The sequence below is a fragment of the Oryza glaberrima genome, chromosome 5, assembly GCF_000147395.1.
Source record: "Oryza glaberrima chromosome 5, OglaRS2, whole genome shotgun sequence".
Lineage (NCBI taxonomy): Eukaryota > Viridiplantae > Streptophyta > Magnoliopsida > Poales > Poaceae > Oryza > Oryza glaberrima.
In genome coordinates this window covers 19,198,449-19,220,346 of record NC_068330.1, presented here as the reverse complement: position 1 = coordinate 19,220,346, position 21,898 = coordinate 19,198,449, and the positions used below count along the sequence as shown (strand labels likewise).

Sequence of the window (21,898 nt, the reverse complement as noted above, 5' to 3'; positions counted from 1 at the left end):
TGGCCCAACTTGTGGACGCGTGTGCATTTCCCCCCTAATTTCTTTCACCCCCACAATTTGCACGGACGATTTTGTTAATGAATTTCTTCGTAGAAGTACCAGAGCATACGAACATGCTGACTGGCGACTGATTGCATGGCGTGCATGCATGGAACCCTCTTCTCCGCGAGGTCGGTTTCGATACCCCCCACTTGTTATATAGCGAGACGCAGACACTATCCTACGCTTTTTGTTTGCTACTACTCCCAGTCATCCCAGACTGCATGACAATGCGGCTCCATGCCGCTGTTGTGTAGGACTTCCGCTCTTTTTTGGTCCGGCGATGTGTTTGTCGCGTTCATGGCGTAGTGACTCCGCCATGCTGCAGTTGACAGTGAGACTGCATACGCGAGGGCCCCCTAGCATGATGGGAGAACCACTTTGGTGGCCTTGGTTTCCAGCTAAGAAATGTCGCATTGGCATTGCAAGTTGTGAACCTGTAATTGCCGCTTGTGCCATTGCTACTGCTCCCATATGCACCTCCGTTTTATATAGCCATAGTTTTATAACAGGGGAGGGCGGATCATATCATTCTGTTCCCACAGCGTTCATAGGTTATACAATCAGCTCAATCTCATATAGTATTATGCAACATTCCACTTACCAAACCAGCAATTCTATAAGACAAACAACGTCTTAAAGTAGTTTCCAGAACCAGGACCACCAATGGTTGATACAAAATTCTCAGCACATAAACTCACCTGATAAGTTTCCCCTACGGTTTGGGAGCATTTATGTACAAGGAACAAGATCTGAAGGACTGCCAAAACCAGGTATTCTTATACCTCCAATGGTAACAAACCAGGACGGGAGCATGAACAAGCAAGGAGTAGTGGCACAGAGTGTTCCTTAGTATACATCTTCCTAGGATTAGATAGTAGTAGAGTGGGAAATAGAAGTGCTTATTCCAGTACATCTCAGCTACCAGTAGCTTATTACGGTACATAGCAGCTAGCCATCTAGAGTTCTAGACCCATACAATAACCACATATCAACATATCACCCAAAAAAGGCAAGAGGCAAGAACGAAGCAGAGAGATACCATATCGGTATTTACAGTCACGCAGGATACAAAGGAACCACAGATCGTGGGCAGTCCGACCTCTTCCCGGCAAGGGAGTAGTATGCAAGTATCTGAGCTTGACTATCTACACAAGGTTCACCATCTTCCCTCATTCGATTTGCATTCTCAGAACTGGGAGGTGTAAACTCTATGTTCCAGAAGGGCCTGGCCATGAGCATGAGATCGTGACCAGTCTTAGAAGCCTTGTAGCCCTGTACCCACACGTATCTCAGGGAAGGCATACTCCGTATAGCGCGGGCTAAAGCTTGCTCACTGAAGCAACAACTCCTTAGCTCAAGCTTCCGCAGGTTCTCACACCCCAATGCAAACCGGATCAGACCATCATCTGTTTCCCCAACATTACCCAGAAGCATGTATTGGATAATTCCACTGTACTGTCCAATATAGCCAAGGCCTGTATCTGAAAGTCCCCCTGGTCTCAAGTATAGAGCAAACCTCCGAAGTTTCGTGCAGCCCCTCAGCAGTGCACGGACACCATTGTCTAAGGGCAAATCTGTTATCCTCTCTTCTCTATCGAGTAGGACAAGACGGAAGTCGCAAAGATTTTTGCAGAAAGTCCCAATAGACTCCAGGGCCCCATTTGTGATATCAGACACATAGGCAGCTATGTATTCCAGTTCACGGCATCCTACGGCTACAGTTGTCAACCCGACTTGAGAGACTCCTCCTTGTTCTTCTTGCAAACCTGGATCATCATCTCCTCGCTCAACTCTGAGTCTTTGTAGCTTCTTGCATGTGTCTGCAACAACCCCTAATCCTCTATCTCCAATCACATTCCTCACCTGTAGATTGCATTTACAATGTTAGTTACCATGTCATAGGTTAACTAATAAATTGAATATCTTCATAATGCATATATAAAGGAGACATTACCGCAAGAACTAGTAAGTTGGGACATTTTGCAATGAGTTGGCAGTGATCTTCAGTGGTGAGAAAAGTGTACTGCAAGTCCAGCTTCTTGAGTAATGCAGAGAAAGGGAAGATAATGGGCATCTCGTTTGTCCCCATGTACGTAAGTCCTAAGGAGCACAGTCTTGAAGGGAATTTAACATTTCCATACTTAGTGAGCTCCCCTTGCTCAATGAATGCCCCTCCAGCAAACTCTTGCAATGATGCAGCCATCCGGAAAAATCCAATTAAATCTGAAAAGTCACAGTCACTGATCTTCAATGAAATTAGTGACTTGCACTTCTTTGCGAGAAGCTCCAGGTCAGCTGGCACCACTGTGAGTTCGGTCATGTGGAAGTTCAATGTCTCCAGAACAGGATTGTTGACAGCAAGGTCGTGGAGCCATTCAGTACCATTATCAGCAATTGAGCATTCCTCCAGAAATAATGTTCTCAGTGATCTGTGAAATTTAGTGCAACATGTTAGTGAAGTGATCTCACCACGCTATAACCAGTGAGCTAAAGTATGACAATTAGAGTTAGCATAATAAAATAATTAAGTGGCTAAAGGGGAACGAATTTAACTTATGGGTGCTAAATAGTCACAATTGAACTGTGACCATGCAGATCTGGACGCAGTTTTTTTTGGGCAAAACTCTTACCCTGTTAAGACAAAAATTCTATTCGCGGAAACTGATGCTTGGTTCGGTGCTATCCACCAAACCACTTCAGGGCATCAACAAAACAGCGGCTCAGTTCTTCACCGAGTCGCTATCTCCCAAATCCGGTAATCCCCAACCCCCAATCCGAGCTCACCTCTCCCACTCCCAGATGCAAGATCAGAGCCAAAAAGGAGTTGGGCAGCAATCTCAGTTACCTGCAGGAGCGGGCGACGAGGCGGAGAGCGTCGGTGGAGAAGCCGGAGCACTTGTCGAGCTTGAGCTCCTGCAGCATGTGGCCGCGGGCGCGGACGAGCGCGGCAAGATCGTCGTCGGTGACGACCATGCGGCGCAGGTGGAGCGCCTTGAGGCACTCGAGCGGCGCGGCGAGCTCGGCGACCCAGGGGCGCGCGTAGGCGCCCCAGTCCTCCGGGATGAGCCCGTACATGGCGGCGCGCGGCTTCCCCTTGACCGCGAGCGACTCCAGCCGCGGGAACCGCGCGAGCAGGTGCGCGGGCGACGCGGCGTAGCAGAAGGGCACGGTGACGTGCTTCCGCGTGAGCGCGTCGATGCGGTGCCAGCGGCGGCACACGAGCGACACCGCCTCCCTGTCCCGCGGGTCGTCCACGTACCCCAGCACCAGGTGCAGCGCCTCCTCCGGGATGCTGCCCGCGCCGCCGAAGCTCATCGCGCGGTCCAACCGCCGCGCCTCCGGTGCCTCCCCTCCCATCCCTCCCCCCTCACCCCACCACCACCAACCAGGCGGGAGCGCGGATCAAGCACACCCTCCTCCTCCTCCTCCTCCTCCTCGCGCGGGATGTGGCCGGGAGTGGTGCGCAAGCATGGGGATTATTGGATGGAGATGGTGCTCTCTGCTGCTGCTGCTGGTGGTGGTGGTGGTGGTGGTGAAGAGGAGGAGAGGGGAGAGAATTATTGGAGGGAGAAGAAGAGTGGAGAGGAGATGGGGATTGGGGGAGGAGGCGGGCGTTTACTTCTGCGGGATCCAGCTAGGGGATGCCGGGCCACGTCGGCACGGGGTCAGGCGGCCAAATTGCTTGGCGCACGCAGGGGGTGGGCCGCCCTTTGTCCCCCGCCGGCTAAAGCCTTTGGAGGTGGCCGGGATGGCAATCGCAGCTGCTGCTGCTGTGCTGTGCTGTGTACCATGTGAGGCGTTAGTTGCAGGAAAAGGCTCAAGTTGATCGTTACACCTTCAGGGCCTCAGCTCACCCTGGAGTAAAGTAACATTCAGTTGCTTAAGGCCGTAGTGTTGTGGTGTTTAGTGACTTTGTAGTAGTAGTAGTAGTATCTTTTTTTTTTACTCTCGCAGCGGTATAGTACTACTGAAAAAGGCATATATAGTTTTGATGGTTATTTGAGACAAAATAGTTGAGAGCTGATTATTATCATGTCAGATAATATACTATGAATCTAGGCTATAGTTGATGTGACTTTTGGTGCATATATAGCTCTCAGACTATTAGAGTTTACCGGTTAATAGTTAAATGTACGTGGGACTAAATTAAGTACTATCTCTATTTATAATATACGATGTTGTATTTCAAACATGATGTTTGAACATCCGTTTTAATAAAAAAACTGTGTAAGCATCATTTATTTTGTTGTGACTTATTTTATCACTAAAGATATTTTAAACACAAGATATATGTTTGCATATTTGCATTAAAAAATTTTAATACAACAAATTGTCAATATTATGTCTAATAGCTTGCTTGGTACAGCTCCTAATCCCAAATTCATGTTGAATTTGAAGTTTGCATAATAAATTATAGTGGTTTAAAATATGATATTTTATTTTTTAAAAGGAATATAATATTTTATTTAAAAAATTAATAAAATGATTCATCCGCTTGTAATCAACATAATCACATATCCAAATATATAGATTTGTGGAGCTAAAAATATACCAAGCACAAAAATATATCTTGCTCTGGAGTTGTGCTAAACACCTAAAAAACAACAACATCATGCATTTAAAAACAAAGAGAGTACATTGCGAGCATAGCATTTAAGAAAAAAAAATATATAGTTAAGGTGACCGTATCACATGGTTTGGCTTTTTTGCTGTCAAGTATAGTAATTTTAGTTGCTTATAACAAGATATGCATTTATGCAAAAGAAAGCATAGTATATTTGTATGATGCTAGAGAATTAGACTCCATGCCTTATTCTGATATATGCTGATTGATTCCTTATGTTAGCTTGAAAAGTGTTAGTGACATACATATCAATCATAAATTTCGATTTAATCAAGTCTGAAGAAATATCTCCTCTTATACAAAGATTATAATTTTAGGAGATAATCCACTGCTATGATAATTGTAGTATTTAAGCTCGAGCTATCTTCATTTCACCCCAACTCCCCAAGCGTATTGATATTGAGAAATAATCCACTGCTATAATAATTGTAGTATTGAAACTTGAGCGATCTTCACTCCACCCTCCAACTCCCCAAGCCTATTGATATTGAGACCCTATGAGATTCAATTACTCAAAAAAAAGATACTCCCTCCATCCATAAAAGTTACACCTATTTTACATTTGAGTTTTTTCAAATAAGTTGTTCTTATTTTTAGTCTTTATGTATTCAAGACTTAAATGAAGAGATAAAATAAATATTTTATTAGAATCCAATGAGTCATCTAAATACTTATTGGTTGCATGCTTGCATTCACTCCTTGATTTTGCAACATCTAAGGTGATTTCATTTCTTTTTGTTTTTGGTGTCAAAAATAATATATGTAACTTTTTTGGATGGAGCATCACAATTAGCGAAAAACCATGCATCCATCCAATTTATGACGTGATCAGGCGGCCGCGGTGTGCGCGTAGCAGCGCACATGCAACATGTCCTTTCTTTACTCCTTTTTTCTTTATTATTTTTCTTGCGGCCGGGAAAGCGGGCCCGCGATTGGGCGGGCGATCGAGCGCAGGAGGCAAGCGGGGGCCGCCGGCGCCCGGGATGGATCCGTCCGATCTATCCTCGTCGTTAGTGCGGCATCTGGACATCATTCCGCATGTCATCAGCGCATATAATAAAGGGTTGTATGCTCTCGGTTCGCCGGGGGCAACACACGATCGATCGATGCTCACGCAATTCGCAGCCAGCCACAGGCAGGCAGGTCTCGCGGGAGAGTATCTCCGGTATACTACTCCCACTTGGCACTTGATGCTAAGTTAGCTGATAGCGCTAATTAAACCCGTATCTTTAACACACTATGTGCTTATTATATCCGACTAAACCACCTCGGCAAGAGCATGGATGCCGAGATCTTGTCGATCGACCGATTCGATGATGGCACCTCATGCCTGCATGCTAGTTATGCTCAGAGCTGTTTGTTTTTTTTTTCTCTCCTGATCTCTGCGGCAAGAAAGTCCAAGACGGACCACTATTTGGTATCATTAGAACAACCGCACAATTAACCAAAGCAGCAAGAATAATGATTATTACTTGGAAAACAGATGTAGTAAGATGACAGGTCTGTGTTCCATTTAAGATGTCAGGTGTAGCACTCCGAACGCGCCTGCCTCATATCGTCCCAAACTCTAAAAATAGGAAGGGTAATTTGATCTTACGGAGGGGATCAAATTAAATGAACCAAAGGCACTGCCCAGTTATCTCGCTAATAGCAAGTTTAATAGTATAGCCCATTACTGGCTCTAATTCACCTATAGTCAATATAATAGCCAATTCATACAATAGTTGCTTGCTATACTATTAATATATAGTCCCACCTGCCATACACATATTGCGTCTTGAAGTCCGTGCTGCAACTGGCTACAGATCTGTAATCCGCTACTCTTCTCTCTCATCTTTTATCTAATTAAAATATGTTTATAGCTGGCTAATAGTCTACTATTATACCTGCTCTAAACAGAGGTGTAAAGTTTATTTGCTATGCCGTGTCTTTTTAGACTCGCGCCACCTATCGTTCTCATATACAATCGGAGTATTTAACAACTATATAGTCACTGTAGTGTTATTATAAGTAAATTGAATAAACTACGTGTAAGAAAAAATATAATACTACTACACAGTAGAAACAGCCGAGTAAACATGCATGTTTTACCTGAAAATCCGACTAGATAAGTAGATATATAGGAGATAGATTTGTGTAGATACGTATCTCGTACTACCTGGTGTCGTGGTGTTGATTAGCAGCATATATACACGCATAAAATCTGAGTTCGAGACACTCACAACCACACAACCGCAGTATGTGCGGTGCGCCGGAGTCGGATCGATCTTGCAACGAATCTGTCCAAATCCAACAGGTACGTACTTCGCATTAGGTGCACCTGGACACAACCGGGTGGTCCACTACCCCCCCCCCCCCCCCCCCCCCCGGGGGAACCCCCCATCATGTGGCGCTTCCGGTGGGCCATACGGCACCATCATATTTTTCTCTCAAGCCGCTGACAGGTGGGGCCTCACGTTGCAACTGGAAAACGGTTGGTAGTATTTGGTCGTACGGCGCAGGTGAATGCAGCACAATATGGTAAGCATAGGATTTGCATAAGAAGATGGATCGGTTCGTCGCGGAGACGCCGCTCAAGTTGATTAGCTTAGCCATCAACTGGATGGATCGGCCGGCGACCAAACTGAAAACCGCACAGGGGCCACTTGCGCGAGAACACCGCGGGCGAAACAATTTTCTTACTCCATCTCGCCGTGCTTAACCCAGCTATTAGCGTTTCGTGAAAGGTGCACTTCTTTGTTTTCAAGTGGAAGTAAACTGCCCAGAGGCACTGGCTTATCATCACGCAGCGGAAAACGACAAGTCGTAGTACTAGTACTAGTATTAGCTTTTACCCTTTCTTCTCGTTATATATCTCCTTTTTATATACTTCCACGGTCTCGTATTAAGTGCAACCATGATTTTCCACATCCAATTTTGATTATTCGTCTTATTTAAAAAGATTCTAAAATAAATTTAAAAAACATAAGTCACGATTAAAATATTATTCATGTTTTATCATCTCATAACAACAAAAATACTAATTATAAAATAATTTCAAATAAGATGGACGATCAAAGTTAGACACGGAAACTCAGGGTTGCATTTAAAAAGAGACCGAGGGACTATAAAATAAAAAAAAAAGATCTTGTTTTTTCTTCTCGCCTTATCATATCGCGTCGTCCTGTCGCAGCCTTTCCCTTTCTTGAAAGCTGAAAAATCTCCTCTTCTTTTTTCTTAGGGCAATGAATAGTATATGTGTTTTTTCTTTTTTTCTTTCCTGGGACCCTGAAGTCCCGATCAGCACTCGTAGTTCATTTGTCTCTTTCATAGCCTCCAAATTTTGCATGGTCCAGATGGCCAGTCCATTGGTTTGGTGAATCTTGAGTACGTAACATCACGCGATGGGCAGTAGATCTTTTTCTTTTTTGGCGTTTGCGAGTGATAATTTCGCATTACTAATGATGGCGCACGCAAAGAAATCAGTAGCCGCATGTCGTGTTGAATGGTTGAATATTCTGATAATGGCTACTTAAATCATCGTGGGACGTATTAAAGTATAATCTTATGAAAAAACTAATACACCATGCGATCCCATCCCGGCCGAACGAGATGATACTACGAGAAATCAAGTTCTGATACTGATAGGTATTAAGTGATACGTCAGGGTTATCATGTGTTACAAGGTACCAGATGATACTTACGAGGTATCATATCAATACCCATCGGTATGGCCTGATCCTTATCCGGTACTAGCGATGGGGAAGAAAGCTAGATAGATATGTATGTTGTTGTCGGTAAGGAGGAAGTAAACCGAAGCCTGTGCACCTTGTAGTCGGCGGCAATGATGAAGAGTGATAACGGGAGGGAGAGAAATATGTACCTCTGGCCAAGAGTAAGACCACCAGATCTTGCCCATCCTGTGAGGAAGCAATGTCGAAATCTGGATGCTCTCAGCTATCATGAGCGTGCCAAACCACCTACCTCTGCCTTCCACTCATCACGGTGGGTCGCAGGCATCAGCACACCAAGCCCGCTAGCCTCTGGGCGGAGCGGACTGAGGTGAGTAGCGGAACAGCTGCTCAACCGCTGAAGCTGAGCAAGGTGCGGCTCCGTTGCCATTGCCAACGCGTCACTCAGTTTCTTCCAACACATCGAGATTTGGAGGTGCGTGGGTGAAATAGGAGGGAGGGGGGCAGCTAATGGTGGGAAGGGGAATCGATGTGCGTGTGTTGTAGGGAATCTCGTCCAAAACAGAGAGGACGGGATCCCGGTAAATAGCTTTCAAAAAAAGTAGTAAATTGAATTAGCTAAATAAGATATGTGGGATTAGCTATTGGTCATGTGTCTAATTTTTTCCTTATTTGATTGTTAATTTCTTTGGGTGGTTGAGATTATTTTGAGATTCGTGAACCATCTTAACCTAATCACATCCTCTCTCTTCCCCAATCCTGATGTCCAATCGCGCCGCTACACTCATGCATAAGTGGGCACACCTCCGGAGCTATTGTGAGTCCCTCTGATCCACCTCTTTCAGAGTGTCGACTAATCGATAGGAAAAGTGACAATGTATGATTTGTATCCATATAAACTACGAATTCAACTTCTTAGAAATACCATCACGGTTAGGTTTTCTTTAGTAGCCCTCCGTTGAGTGCAAAAAAAAGACTATTTTACCCCTACGAATTGTTGAAGATGATTAAAACGTTTACTCTTTCAGTCAACGTACAAATATTTAGTATAAAGAGCAAACTACATATTAGTGTAACCTAATAAAAAGATTAAAAGTTTTCGTCAACTTTTGACAATTTATAGGGGTAAAATGGTTTTTTTATAGAACTTAACGGATGAATGCTAACGGAAACTTAACGACGATGGCATTTATAGGAAGTTGAGTTTATAGATGGTATTTCTTACATGAGGCATTCGTCAGTGACATTTTTAGGGCCGCTTGGACATCCCTTCGGCCATCCAAAAAATTTGTAGGTAATGGAACTAACTTTCTTCTATAATAATTAACAAAAGTACTTGTATGTGTCATTTGACCAACTTCGATAACTCGTACTAGTAACAATCTGCTGTGGTTGCTCTGCATACTTGGCCCAGTGGTTAAGCTAGAGTACAATTTAACTGTCAAGGCCCTGGCATAAGCCATTCGGTGCCACTTAATTGGGTAATACTCCTCTTTATTTGAGGTCAAGCTCATCTGTTGGCCACTAGATCCACTCCATCTAAAACAGGTAAAAGAGAGACTAGGCAACTTGTTAGACAAATCGCAACATATTTGATATATAGACGAATTAGCATTTTCCATCTCCCCTGTATTTGAAAAATCCAAACGCTTCTAAACATAAACTTGGACATATGCTTGTTTGAGATTTGGCTTTAAAATTTTTTTAGGAAGTAGATATACAAATCGCAACGTATATCTTATAATACTGATTCTCCACACTAACGGTTTCTTTGAATTGCATGAATAAAAAAACAGATAAATAGAAAGCACATTATTTTAATAGAAATACAAGTGTAAACCAAAGAATTACAAAACATAGAAAAAACACAAGAATCATATGAGAGATAGATTTAAAGGAATTTTTTTAAGAAGTTGGATCTCTTGCCAACTTTACTCAAAATCTCTATAGAATTACCCATTTCATAGGAATTTTAAAATTTCAACAGTCAATCCCTTTGTTTCAAAGGCAAAATTTTTTCACTGCATTAAAATTCTTCAAATTTTTTATACTTTTGAAACAAATCAAAGTGATCCTAAGCTTAGCTGTCGTTTCTAATCTCGATGGGAGCGAGAGAGGAGATCGGTACACAGCCCTAATCGGCAAAGCCTAAACACCTTATCTCTATAAACCAACCTGAGGTAAGCGTTGACGACGACGCCCATTGGAAAACGTACGATGCGACGGGAAGCCAGCCACATGCGACGCCGATCGAGCCTATCCTCTCGCCGACTTCCCCGATCGACTCCAACCGCCACCCACAACCTGGCCGCCCCCTGCACTGCACGTACATCGATCGCCCGCGCGCGACGGGCGCGGATCAAGGACGCGTGCACGCGTACTACCCGTCCACCACACAACACGCCTCGACCGTACGGACGATCGATCGCTCGCCACCGTTTCTTCTTTTGTCAAGTTGTCATCATATCTCAGGCCTGGTTTAGTTCTCTAATTTTTTTTCTAAAAAATCACATTAAATCTTTTGACACATATATAAATATTAAATATAGATTTAAAAAAATTAATTACACAGTTAGAGAGAAATCGCGAGACGAATCTTTTGAGGCTAATTAATTCACAATTAATCATAAATGTTACGGTAACCTACATGTGCTAATGACGTATTAATTAGACTCAAAAGATTCGTCTCGCGGTTTTCAGACGAGTTATAAAATTAGTATTTTTATTTATATCCGAAAACTCTTTCTAATATCTGATCAAACAGTTAATATGATATTTAGAAATTTTCTTTTCGTGAACTAAATATGCCCTCAGTGTTCTCGTCTTACCGGTCTTACCGGAGAGGCGATGCACCGATGGTCACCCAAGGCAAAATTTGCGGGTGGTGGTGGTCTCGCTCTCTCGCGTCCAGATTCACGGCATGAGCTAGCTTAGCTAGCTAGGCGGCCAGACAGCCTGCATGTTGCTGTGCACGATCCATCGCCAGGTCCACGTACTGGTGCTGCTCCGGGCCGGCCGTGACGGGGAGGGGGACTGGGCGAACCGATCGGTCGGTCGGTCTCGGTGTCCAACCCCGCCGCTAGCTACTCCGGGTCTACATACAGATGACATCTGTGGGGGTGGGGGGGTGGGGGGGGGGGGGGGGGGCTGTGGGATAACTGGGGTAGGGGGCATCAAGTGTCTGCCTCTGCGTTCCTTCTAGAAGGTCAGGAGAAATTACGTCTTAAAACAGTCTTGTACGAAATGTCCGTGTTCCCATCGACGTCAAGCTTTTAAGGGTGTGTTTAGTTGATTAAAAATTTTTGGGTGTCACATCGGACGTTTGACCGAATATCGGAAGGGGTTTTCGGACACAAATGAAAAAACTAATTTCATAACTCGCCTGAAAACCGCGAGACGAATCTTTTGAGCCTAATTAACCCGTCATTAGCGTATATGGGTTACTGTAGCACTTATAGCTAATCATGGACTAATTAGACTCAAAAGATTCGTCTCGCGATTTCCTCCCTAACTGTGTAATTAGTTTTTTCATTTATCTACATCTAATGCTTCATGCATGCATCTAAAGATTCGATGTGATGTTTTTGGGAAAAAAATTTAAGGGAACTAAACGGGGCCTAAGACGAACTTTGAACATCCGAATTGGCATATCGGGCTGGTTTGGTTTGAGGCCTAAATTAGACTTACCAATATTTAGCAATTTAAATAGTGCTTAGTGTTTATTTGGTTTGAAGCCAAATTTTGGTATGCCTAAAAAAATAGGTCATTTCAATAGTATACTTAGGCTATTTTGGCTTCAATCCAAACACAGTTTTGCCTTATCAAAATTAGTCATGCCAAAACTTGTCAAAATTTAGTATTGACAAAATTTGGTAAGGCCTATTTAGGCCACAAACTAAACCAACCCATCAAGTTCTGACCGGTTAACCAACAAGGGCCTGGTTGTATGAAATTTTGAATTGTTGAACTTAATTATTGATTTGATTTAGAAAATCTTTTGGTTCGATGAGTTAAAATTTTATCTTAAATGATTTTTTCTTTGCGTTGTCATATACATACTCTATCTCATAAAAAACAAGCTTTTAGTTATGATTCGTAGTCAGAAGTTTGTTTTTTTTTTTTGACGGTGGGGGTATATTTTACTCATGAAGTTAAAAAAAAAACTTACAAATAGTTACTACTACCTCCGTTCTATTATATAAGATATTTTTCACTTTTTGAGAGACTAAAGTTGAAAGAGAAAATACTAATGCCTATATTAAGTGAGAGGAGGGTTGGGGTGGGAGGGTGATTGAGAGGATAAGTTGGGAAGAAATTTGAATTAGAGTTGATTGATAGGACAAATTCTACACTAAAATCCCTTATGTTAGAGACAACCTAGTGAAAGAGCAGCTACGCCCCTAGTGGGTTTCAATTAATTGATGACAAATGATTAAAGGACTAATGTGTTTATTGAGTGTATAAGTAAGGGATTTGTCCGATGAAGATGATAAAGAAAAAGATGCCGTACAAGGAGGTTTCATTACAATCCAAGGCTAAAAATGACGAAAAATGGCAAGACTTGGCTATGTGATGGACTGTGCATGGGAGAAGGGCAAGCGAAGACTTAGCGCCGAATGACCGGACGTAGTGGTGAAGGATCAAGTGCTTAGTTGACTACCGACAAACTGATCGAGGCCATATGATGTTACAAGTTGCTGAGTATCAATCCTTGGTGAAGAAATAGCACAAGATGAAATGTTGAAGATCAAGAGGATGTGATTCGTCGATAAACATCAAGCCAAATTCCATATTAGCATTGATCAAGGCTAAAAAATGAAGATGATGTAAAAGTATTCGTATTGATATAGCTTTTCTATTTGCTCTTGAGTTGGTAGTAAAACTGTTAACTGGATGTTGCCTTGATGTTTAGGTATGAGTTTGGTGTTTAAAATCTTTGTTGAAGTAGTTCTCTCTTCGATTCGTGTACTGGAGTTTTTTAGAGTTTTCTAAAATAGAGTTCGAAAGTTCCTGAACTACTTTGATTTTCGGAAATCAGTAGTGGTCTTTTTCAGAAGTTTCTGAAAGTTTTTCGGAAATTTCCGTACTGTGTTGAGTTTGAGTATTTCGGTTATGGTGATTTTCAGATTTTTTCCTTTTTTTTTTCGGAATTTTCTGAAATGCTACTTTGTGCAGTTTTATACTGTGCTCATGCTGGAATTTTACATTGTTCAGAAAATTCCAAAAGTACTGTAGAAAATTCTGAAGAAAGTTTTGACAATTGATTATGCTCTCTGGTGATTTTTGGTTTCTTCTAAAATATTTTTAGAATTTTCCGAAATGTTTTTTTGCCCATTTTCTGCTGTGCTCATGCCAAAATTTTGAAAAATTCCGAAAGCACTGCAACAACTCCAAAAATCACCGAAAAATTCCGAAAGTTGATTTCGCTCTCTCGTAAATTTTTGGATATTCCCGAAAACACTTTAGAAATTTTCCAAAAAAATAGAATCTTTGCTCCTAATGGGCAGATCTGAGGGTGTGGCCATAAATAGCCCCTCCACCCCCAAGCTAGTGTTGTTGGCTCCATTTCTAATATTTTTGCCCTTGGTTTGCTTTGATTTGAGATTTACTTTAAGCTATGGCTTCTCACTTCTTCCTCTCCACTGATCTATAAGTATGGATTTTGTGTGTGTGGTATTGACTTTATGAAGATTTGTTGAGCACTCGATTCATTCCCAAGAAATCATTGTTGTATTTGTTATCTTGGTGGTTGAGGACACCTAGACGACTATAAGTCAACATTGACTAGGGAAGAGATACCGATTTGTTTGTGGTGTGCCGAGCAAGTTTGTGAAGGTCATATCTCACCTCAGAAAGAGAAGAGATACCTTTAGTGAAAGGAGGAGTGCATTTATGCAACCTCTCGAAGATAGGGCTGAAAAAGACACGGCTCATTGTGAGCTCCTCAACGGAGAGTAGAATCCCCTCAAGAATTTGAACTTCGAGAACACATCGTCTTACAAGAATCCTAGTGATATCTCTTGCTCACTCATCTAGCTTTGCTATTTGGTGCCGCTAGTAGCTTTAGTTGTTATTTACGCAATCCTCTCCCTAATTGTGCCGCTATCCCCTTTATTCTTGACTTACTAGTTTGCTTGTAATTGTGAGCTTTTCAAAATATCCAAAAATATTCGGAAAGTCCAAATTCCGCATTTACTTAAAAGTTTTAAACACCTATTTACCCCTCTAGATGACATTAAAGTTCTTTCACCTATAAATGATAAAATCCTTTGTATTATAGAACTGAGGTACTAAATGGTTGAAATAAACAAGTGTTTATTTTAAGAAATACAATATTTTCAACTTAAATTTAAGGTTGTTAGTGAATTTTAGTACCTATATTTTCTTAAATAAGCTTTATGTTGGATCCCTACAATCAATATTTTTCTTTATTCTTTTTATAACTTTTTTCACTTTAGATTTTGTTTCAATCTTACTCGAACTTGGGAATTTGGGTTTAGAGTGCCCCCACTATCCATGTACCTAATTAGTCATACTCTTCTATTTGTATCAACCAATGCCCCACGTCGCCAGCACTGACTTGTATGAAATTCGATCAACAGAATGACCGATCGCTGATTTCGGAGATTGTGTTTCCTAGTTTATTAAAGAATTCAAGGACCACATACAACATGCAAGCCTACGCAGAAATAACGATTACGTAATTTTTTTTGTCAGCCTTATATAGAGGTTTAGGATAGTGCTATAAGTAGTTTTTCTGATTTGTAATTCGTAGCCACTCAACCCACGACTTCTATAAAAATTGCCTATAGCTATTTAAAGCAAAGACATGAATGAATTCCATTTTTCAAAAAATAAACGTATTGACGTCCTCTGTCTGCCTAAATATAACTGTGGTGTTGAGAAAAAATAAGTCCATTGTAAAAAAAAGGGTAAGAAAATGGTGTCTAACATTAATCTTTAAGTAAAAATAAAATTCACTCTGGTGGTAAACACCCACCAACAGGAAATCATATCAGTTTCATCAATCGGATAACCATCGTACAATTTCCACCTTACAAAAATCTCCTTTTTTTTTAAGAGGAAGAACCAATTGTATAGTGGACACCTGACTGGACTGTATCTAATCTAAGAAAATAATGTAAGAAAAGAAGAACTGTCCAACAAGGACGCACCTCCCACCGCCCACGGAATCAAAAAGTGGTTCCCACCTGACGTAGATCGAATAGGATACTCGTTAATGTGATAGTACTAGTCTTCAGAAAAATAATAATGTGATATTCTCGTCCAAACTTTTGGGGCCATATTGGTTATTTCCCGGAGGAAAAAGTCCACTTAGACTCCTTAAATTGTTCACCGAATCTAATTCGTGACTCTTAACTACCATACCAGTGCAATTTAACTCCTCTAGCGGTTTTGTAGGGTGGTTTTGCTGACATGGCGGTGCTAACCCGATTGTCATTCCACGTGGCACTTACGTGGCATTAGAATTAAAAAAACATATCTGTGGGACACGTCTGTCATTCAAACAAAAAGAATATTGTGGGACAGACCGACATGTGGGGCCCACATGTCATCCTTTCTCCTTCACTTCCTCCTCCCTCTCTCTCTCCCCCTTCTCTCTCTTTTCTCTTCTCCCTTCGGACGCATTGGTGGTGGCGGCGGCCGAGGGCTGGAGCGGCGACGGCGTCGTGCAGGCGAAGGCCGCGCCACCGCCTGCCCCATCATCGGAGGGCTTGAGGAGGACGCCGACAAATCCTGGGGAGGCTACAGGGGGACCCGCAGGACTAGGTGAGGGTGTCATGCGCGTCGCCGCGGCTCGCCACGCTGCTCAGGGCGGCATGCCTCTCGCCGCGCCGCCCGCGCTTGACGCACGCGCTCCCCGCCGAGCTGCTCCCGCCCCCGTCACGACTCATGACCGCGTCGTCGTCGCCAACTCCGGCTACTCCAGTGTCGTCCTCTGCCGCGTCGGCGTCCCCGTCCGGCTGTCCCCCTCTTCGTCGACCACAAGGTAAGCAGCAAAGCACTAATCCATGTCGTGCAGGCGACGGCGGCGTGCAGGCGAGCGCTGGAGCAGCGATGGCGGCGTGCAGAGGATTAGTGCTTTGCTGCTTACCTTGTGGTCGACGAAGAGGGGGACAGCCGGACGGGGACACCGACGCGGCAGAGGACAACACTGGAGTAGCCGGAGTTGGCGACGACGACGCGGTCGTGAGTCGTGACGGGGGCGGGAGCAGCTCGGCGGGGAGCGCGCGCGTCAAGCGCGGGCGCGCGGCGAGAGGCACGCCGCCCTGAGCAGCGTGGCGAGCCGCGGCGACGCGCATGACACCCTCACCTAGTCCCGCGGGCCCCCCTGTAGCCTCCCCAGGATTTGTCGGCGTCCTCCTCAAGCCCTCCGATGACGGGGTAGGCGGTGGCGCGGCCTTCGCCTGCACGCCGCCGTCGCCGCTCCAGCCCTCGGCCGCCGCCACCACCGATGCGTCCGAAGGGAGAAGAGAAAAGAGAGAGAAGGGGGAGAGAGAGAGGAAGAAGGAAGGGAAGGAGAAAGGATGACATGAGGGCCCCACATGTCGGTGGGTCCCAATTTTTTTGTTTGATTGACAGATGGGTCCCACAGATATGTTTTTTAATTCTAATGCCACGTAAGCGCCACGTGGAATGAAAATCGGGTTAGCACCGCCTCGTCAGCAAAACCACCCTACAAAACCGCTAGAGGAGTTAAATTGCACTGGTTTTAATAATTTGGGGAGTCATCCTACCCGGTATGGCAGTTAAGGGTCACGAGTTAGATTCGGTGAATAATTTAGGGGGTCTAAGTGGACTTTTTCCTTTTAGATGACGGCCCATATTTTATTTTAGAAGATGGGCCATGTTGGTTAAATACTGGGAATAAGTCCACTTTGATTCCCTTGTCTAGTGGTTGATCTAATTCATATCCCTGAACCACGATATGAGATATCTCGATCTCCTAACTATTAAAATTGTTGCCATTTGATTTCTTTAATAGTTTTGGAGGACGGTTTTGTTGACATGACCATTACATGGTAGTGTTGACCTGGTTTTCGCCCTATGTGGTTTTGATGTGGTGCTTATGTGGCATTAGGATTAAAAAATATATGTGGGACCCATTTGTCATTCACACAAAAAAAATATGGACCCACCGACATTGGGGGTGCCTACATGCCATCCTCTCTCTCCTTCCTTTCTTCCTCCTCCATCTCTCTCCCTTCTCTCTCTTTCTCTTTCTCTCCCCTTTCTCTTCGTCTGCTAGGGGCGGGCGCTCGAGGGCCGGAACAGTGGCGGTCGAGAGTGCGGGAGCTAGAGCGGCGGTGGCGGTCATAAGGGCGGAGCCAGAGTGGCGGCAGCGACAATCGAGCGAGGGCTGGAGCGGCGGCGGCGGGCGGGAGGACGGGCACTAGAGTGGCGATGGCGGTGGGTGGGCGAGGGCCCGAGCGGTGGCAAAGGCAACGGGCGGGCAGCTAGGCGGAGGGTGCTCACGATCTAGGCGCCACCACCTCTCCCCTCACCGTTTGCCCCCCTCCCCCCATCCCTAGCAATAGCTTCGAATGGCGGAGGAGAAGGCGTCAACGGATCCTAGGATGGTGGAGGAGGAGGAGGCAGTGGTGGTAGAGGAGCTAGCTTGATGACGTGGAGGGTGCTCGCGAGCTCAGCGGCGTTGCATGCGGTGCTCCTCTGTGGCTCCCTCTCGTGAGGCTGGCCTCCTCCCTCTTCGCCACGGCGGCCACCATCCTACTGCTCTATCTCCGCTCTGCATCCGCTCGCATGCCAACATCGTCCACCGCCTTTGTTCCCACGCCCGGCTTCGGTATCATCACCGCCGCTCCAATGCTCGCCCACCTGCCCACTGCCACCACTCTGCCCCCACTCCGCTGGTTGTTGCTCCAACCCCCGTTGCTCACATACGGCCGAAGGGGAAGAGAAAGGGGAGAGAAAGAAAGAGGGAAGGGAGAGAGGATGGAGGAAGAAGGGAAGAAGAAAGAGTGGATGATATATGGGTCCCACGTGTCCGTGGGTCACACAATATTCTTTTTTAATGATAAATGGGTCTCACATTTTTTTTATTTCTAATACCACATAAGTGCCATGTCAATGCTACGTTAGACGAAGACTAGGCCAACACCGCCATGTAGGGGCCACGTTAGCAAAACCGCCCTTTAAAACCGTCGAGAGGGAGTTAAATTGCATCGATTTTAATAATTGTGGGTTGAGATATCCGGTATTGTGGTTCAAGAATACGAATTAATTCAGCAACTAGTTAAGGGAGTCAAAGTGAACTTATTCCTTAATACTGTACTGTACATGTGCTCATGCGAAGCCCATCTCGGTGTGCCCAAGTTACCGTCAGCCTTTTTCCTACAAGAAGTTAGCCCAAGTTCCATCCCGAAACAGTGCTGTGTATATACCGCCGGTTCATTGGTCGCGACACGAGAGAACGCAATCGCTACCGCGACCACGTCCACGACCATGATCTTTCCTGCCCACCCTGCACCTTTACCATCTCGGCGTTTTGCCGGTGTTGCTCTCGGCCGACGCCCTCTCGGTCTCGGGGGCCCGCCTCACCGTACGGTCGCCAATCGCCACGCCCACGCCCTCACCCGACGGGCCACGACTCCACGAGGGAACACGGCCCACGAGCCACCGAGGCGAACGTGCGCGCACGCGCAGGCGCGGCAGGTTCGCGTTGGGTGTGTTTCCCGTTGAAATAATGCTTCGGTCCTCCACTCCTCCGGCACGGCCAACTCGTGACAGCAACGCCGGCCCAGCCGACCGGGAGGATGCGAATGCTTGGCGCGTCGCGGCGGTGCGGCGGGCCACGGGGACAAGCCACACGAGGGCCGGTCGAAATCGCGGCGCCATTTCAGCATGATGAACAGGAGCTCGACAATTGCTGGCGCCGATCCGGATGATCCTACTGCATGCCGTCTCACTCCCATCCATCCATATCCATTCTCTACTAGCGCAGATTGTGGCTGACGAATCCACTCCCTTTGGTACCTCGCCATGGCCCGCTAGCTATATAATCTGCCCAAACTAAGTAATTCCCAACACAATCTTCTACGACGCCGGCTCGCCACTCGCCCCTCGCTTGAACGCTTAGAGATACAGTTTTTGCCGCGCTAGTTGATCCCTCCTGCATTCGCACCATGGTGGAGGCTGCCTCGGCTGCGCCGGCGACGGTGGTCGTTCCGCTGACGCAGACGCTCTGCGCGAATGCGCCTGCGACGAGCGTCACCGTCGTTTCGAAGCAGACCGTTCGGCCCGACGGCGCGTCGGCGGTTGGAGACGTCAAGCTCTCGGTCTCCGACATGCCGATGCTGTCGTGCCACTACATCCAGAAGGGGCTCTTCTTCCCGCCCCCTGGCGTCCCGATCGCCTCCCTCGTGTCGTCGCTCGTGTGCGCGCTCTCCCGGGCGCTCGCGGTGTTCCCTGCCCTCGCCGGCCGGCTCGTCACGCTGGATGATGGCCGCATCGTCATCCGGTGCGACGGCGTGGCCGTTGAGTTCTACCACGCGGTCGCGCCCGCTCTGTCGCTGGGAGACTTCCTCGTGCCCAACGCCGACGTGCCGACCAGGCTGACGAAGGATTTGTTCCCCATGGACCGCACCGTGAGCTACGACGGCCACCACCGTCCGCTCACCTCGTTCCAGCTCACCGTGCTCGGCGATGGAGCTGTCTTCGTCGGCTTCGTCGCTAACCACGCCGTCGTGGACGGCACCTCCTTCTGGCACTTCTTTAACACGTGGGCAGGTCTCTGCCGCGGCACGCCGGTCCAGCCGCCGGACTTGCGCCGGAACTTCTTTGGCGACTCCACGGCCGTCATCCGCTTCCCCGGTGGCGCGGGTCCTGCCGTCACCTTCGACGCCGACGCGCCCCTCCGCGAGCGAGTCCTCCATTTCAGCGCCGCCGCCATTCGCGAGCTGAAGGCCAAGGCCAACCAGTGGAAAAGATCCGACAAATTTGCCGAGGCTAACGGGAAGCATGTGGATGAAACGAAGGCTCATGGCGGTTACAGAGAGATCTCGTCGTTCCAATCACTGTGCGCGCATATCTGGAGGGCGGTGACGCGATCCCGGCGGCTGCTGGCGGCCGACGCGACCACGACGTTCCGCATGGCGGTGAACTGCCGGCACCGCCTGCGCCCGGCGATCTCCCCGCTCTACTTCGGCAACGCCATCCAGAGCGTGGCCACAACCGCGACGGTGGCCGAGCTGGCGTCCAACGGCCTGCGGTGGGCGGCGGCCAGGCTGAACGCGACCGTGGTGGCGCACGAGGACGGCGCCATCCGCCGGGCCGCGGCGGAGTGGGAGGCCGCGCCGCGGTGCTTCCCGCTGGGCAACCCCGACGGCGCGGCGCTCACGATGGGGAGCTCGCCCCGGTTCCCTATGTACGACGGCAACGACTTCGGGTGGGGCAGGGCGATCGCCGTGCGGAGCGGGCGCGCCAACAAGTTCGACGGCAAGATGTCGGCGTTCCCGGGCCAGGCTGGGGACGGCAGCGTCGACGTCGAGTTTTGCCTCGCGCCCGACACCATGGCCCGCCTGCTCGGTGACCACGAGTTCTTGCAGTACGTGTCGCGTGCACCGTGACGCACGTATTCTGGTGTGGTGCAGTGAGCGAGGGGACGATCACGAGATGCGAGTTCCCCACATGACATGATTATCTCTCTGGTGGTGATGCAGATTGCAGTAGCCGCTGGACACATACGTTGCTGTGCTGGATTGGTGTATGCTTGCAAAAATATCTAAGCTATATATCCGAGTATCCGTTACTCTTCTGGTATTCCATCCATTAAGCGGTTGGCCAAGTTTGAACAGCCGCACAGAGAGTTGCTTTTAGGATCAAGTGGAGTCGTGCTCTGTTCCTTCCTCCCTGTTAGAAGTACTTGTCTTGTGAGTTCGATGGATAATTATTTGAGTACAAATTTCACACACTATATATGCTTCAATTAACCTATTACAAAGATTTAGCATCAATTTTTTTACGAAACTATTTAAGACATTGTATAGCAAAGCTACAACTCTAGGAGTCACTTTAATTCATACCATTGGCAAATGACTTTCATAAAATTTAAATTCGAGTAAATTGCACTTTGCACCGGGTAGATTGATATTGTTTTCACTTTGCACCAGGTTTTGCATATACTTTCACTTCGCGCCGGGGATGACGAATTAACTTTCACATCACACCATCTTTCATGTTTGGATTCAAACCAGATGCACATCCAAGTAGTCTCTGATTGTCCATGTTAGCTCACACAGAAGGTCAGAGCTTACTGTTCTTGCGCAGTTGCCAGAAGAAGATCACAATAGGGGATCTTGTCATTAGACACAGCAGGAGTAAAGAGATGTCAGCTGAGCTTTTGCAAGCACGTATCTGGGGTTAGATTTTACTGTATGTTGGAGAGCTATGGTACGCAAGCCGGCCGCCGGCCGGCGGCGGTTCGGTAGGCATGCTGAAATTGACGCCCGTGATCGGTGAGTACCCACGAAATCGCGGAATTGCTCTGCGTGTACGTGAGCACCTCGCAATATCCATGGTC

At 46.5% G+C, this 21,898-nt stretch overlaps 2 protein-coding genes across 2 annotated transcripts; one reads left to right on the top strand and one right to left on the bottom strand.

Moving 5' to 3' along the window:
- Positions 1-797: 797 nt before the first annotated feature.
- LOC127773756 (coronatine-insensitive protein homolog 1b) lies at positions 798-3,637 on the bottom strand. The gene is made up of 3 exons (XM_052299928.1): positions 2,888-3,637; positions 1,997-2,471; positions 798-1,905 (listed from the first exon to the last, which is right to left on the bottom strand). Exons 1-3 carry the CDS (start codon positions 3,397-3,399, stop codon positions 1,099-1,101), a joined length of 1,794 nt encoding a protein of 597 aa, XP_052155888.1. The 5' UTR covers positions 3,400-3,637; the 3' UTR covers positions 798-1,098.
- A 15,698-nt stretch (positions 3,638-19,335) lies between these two features.
- On the top strand, positions 19,336-21,131 carry LOC127773719 (uncharacterized acetyltransferase At3g50280-like). The gene has a single exon (XM_052299872.1). It carries the CDS (start codon positions 19,503-19,505, stop codon positions 20,943-20,945), a length of 1,443 nt encoding a protein of 480 aa, XP_052155832.1. The 5' UTR covers positions 19,336-19,502; the 3' UTR covers positions 20,946-21,131.
- Positions 21,132-21,898: the final 767 nt, after the last annotated feature.

What these genes read in the sequence shown, in the direction of transcription:
- LOC127773756 (XM_052299928.1), bottom strand. Translation starts at nt 3,399, where the DNA reads ATGGGAGGGGAGGCACCGGAGGCGCGGCGGTTGGACCGCGCGATGAGC. An exon ending in CTCGTCGCCCGCTCCTGCAG is followed by an intron (nt 2,472 to 2,887) that starts GTAACTGAGATT and finishes TAAATTTCACAG; the next exon opens with ATCACTGAGAACATTATTTC. An exon ending in CCAACTTACTAGTTCTTGCG is followed by an intron (nt 1,906 to 1,996) that starts GTAATGTCTCCT and finishes TGCAATCTACAG; the next exon opens with GTGAGGAATGTGATTGGAGA.
- LOC127773719 (XM_052299872.1), top strand. Translation starts at nt 19,503, where the DNA reads ATGGTGGAGGCTGCCTCGGCTGCGCCGGCGACGGTGGTCGTTCCGCTG.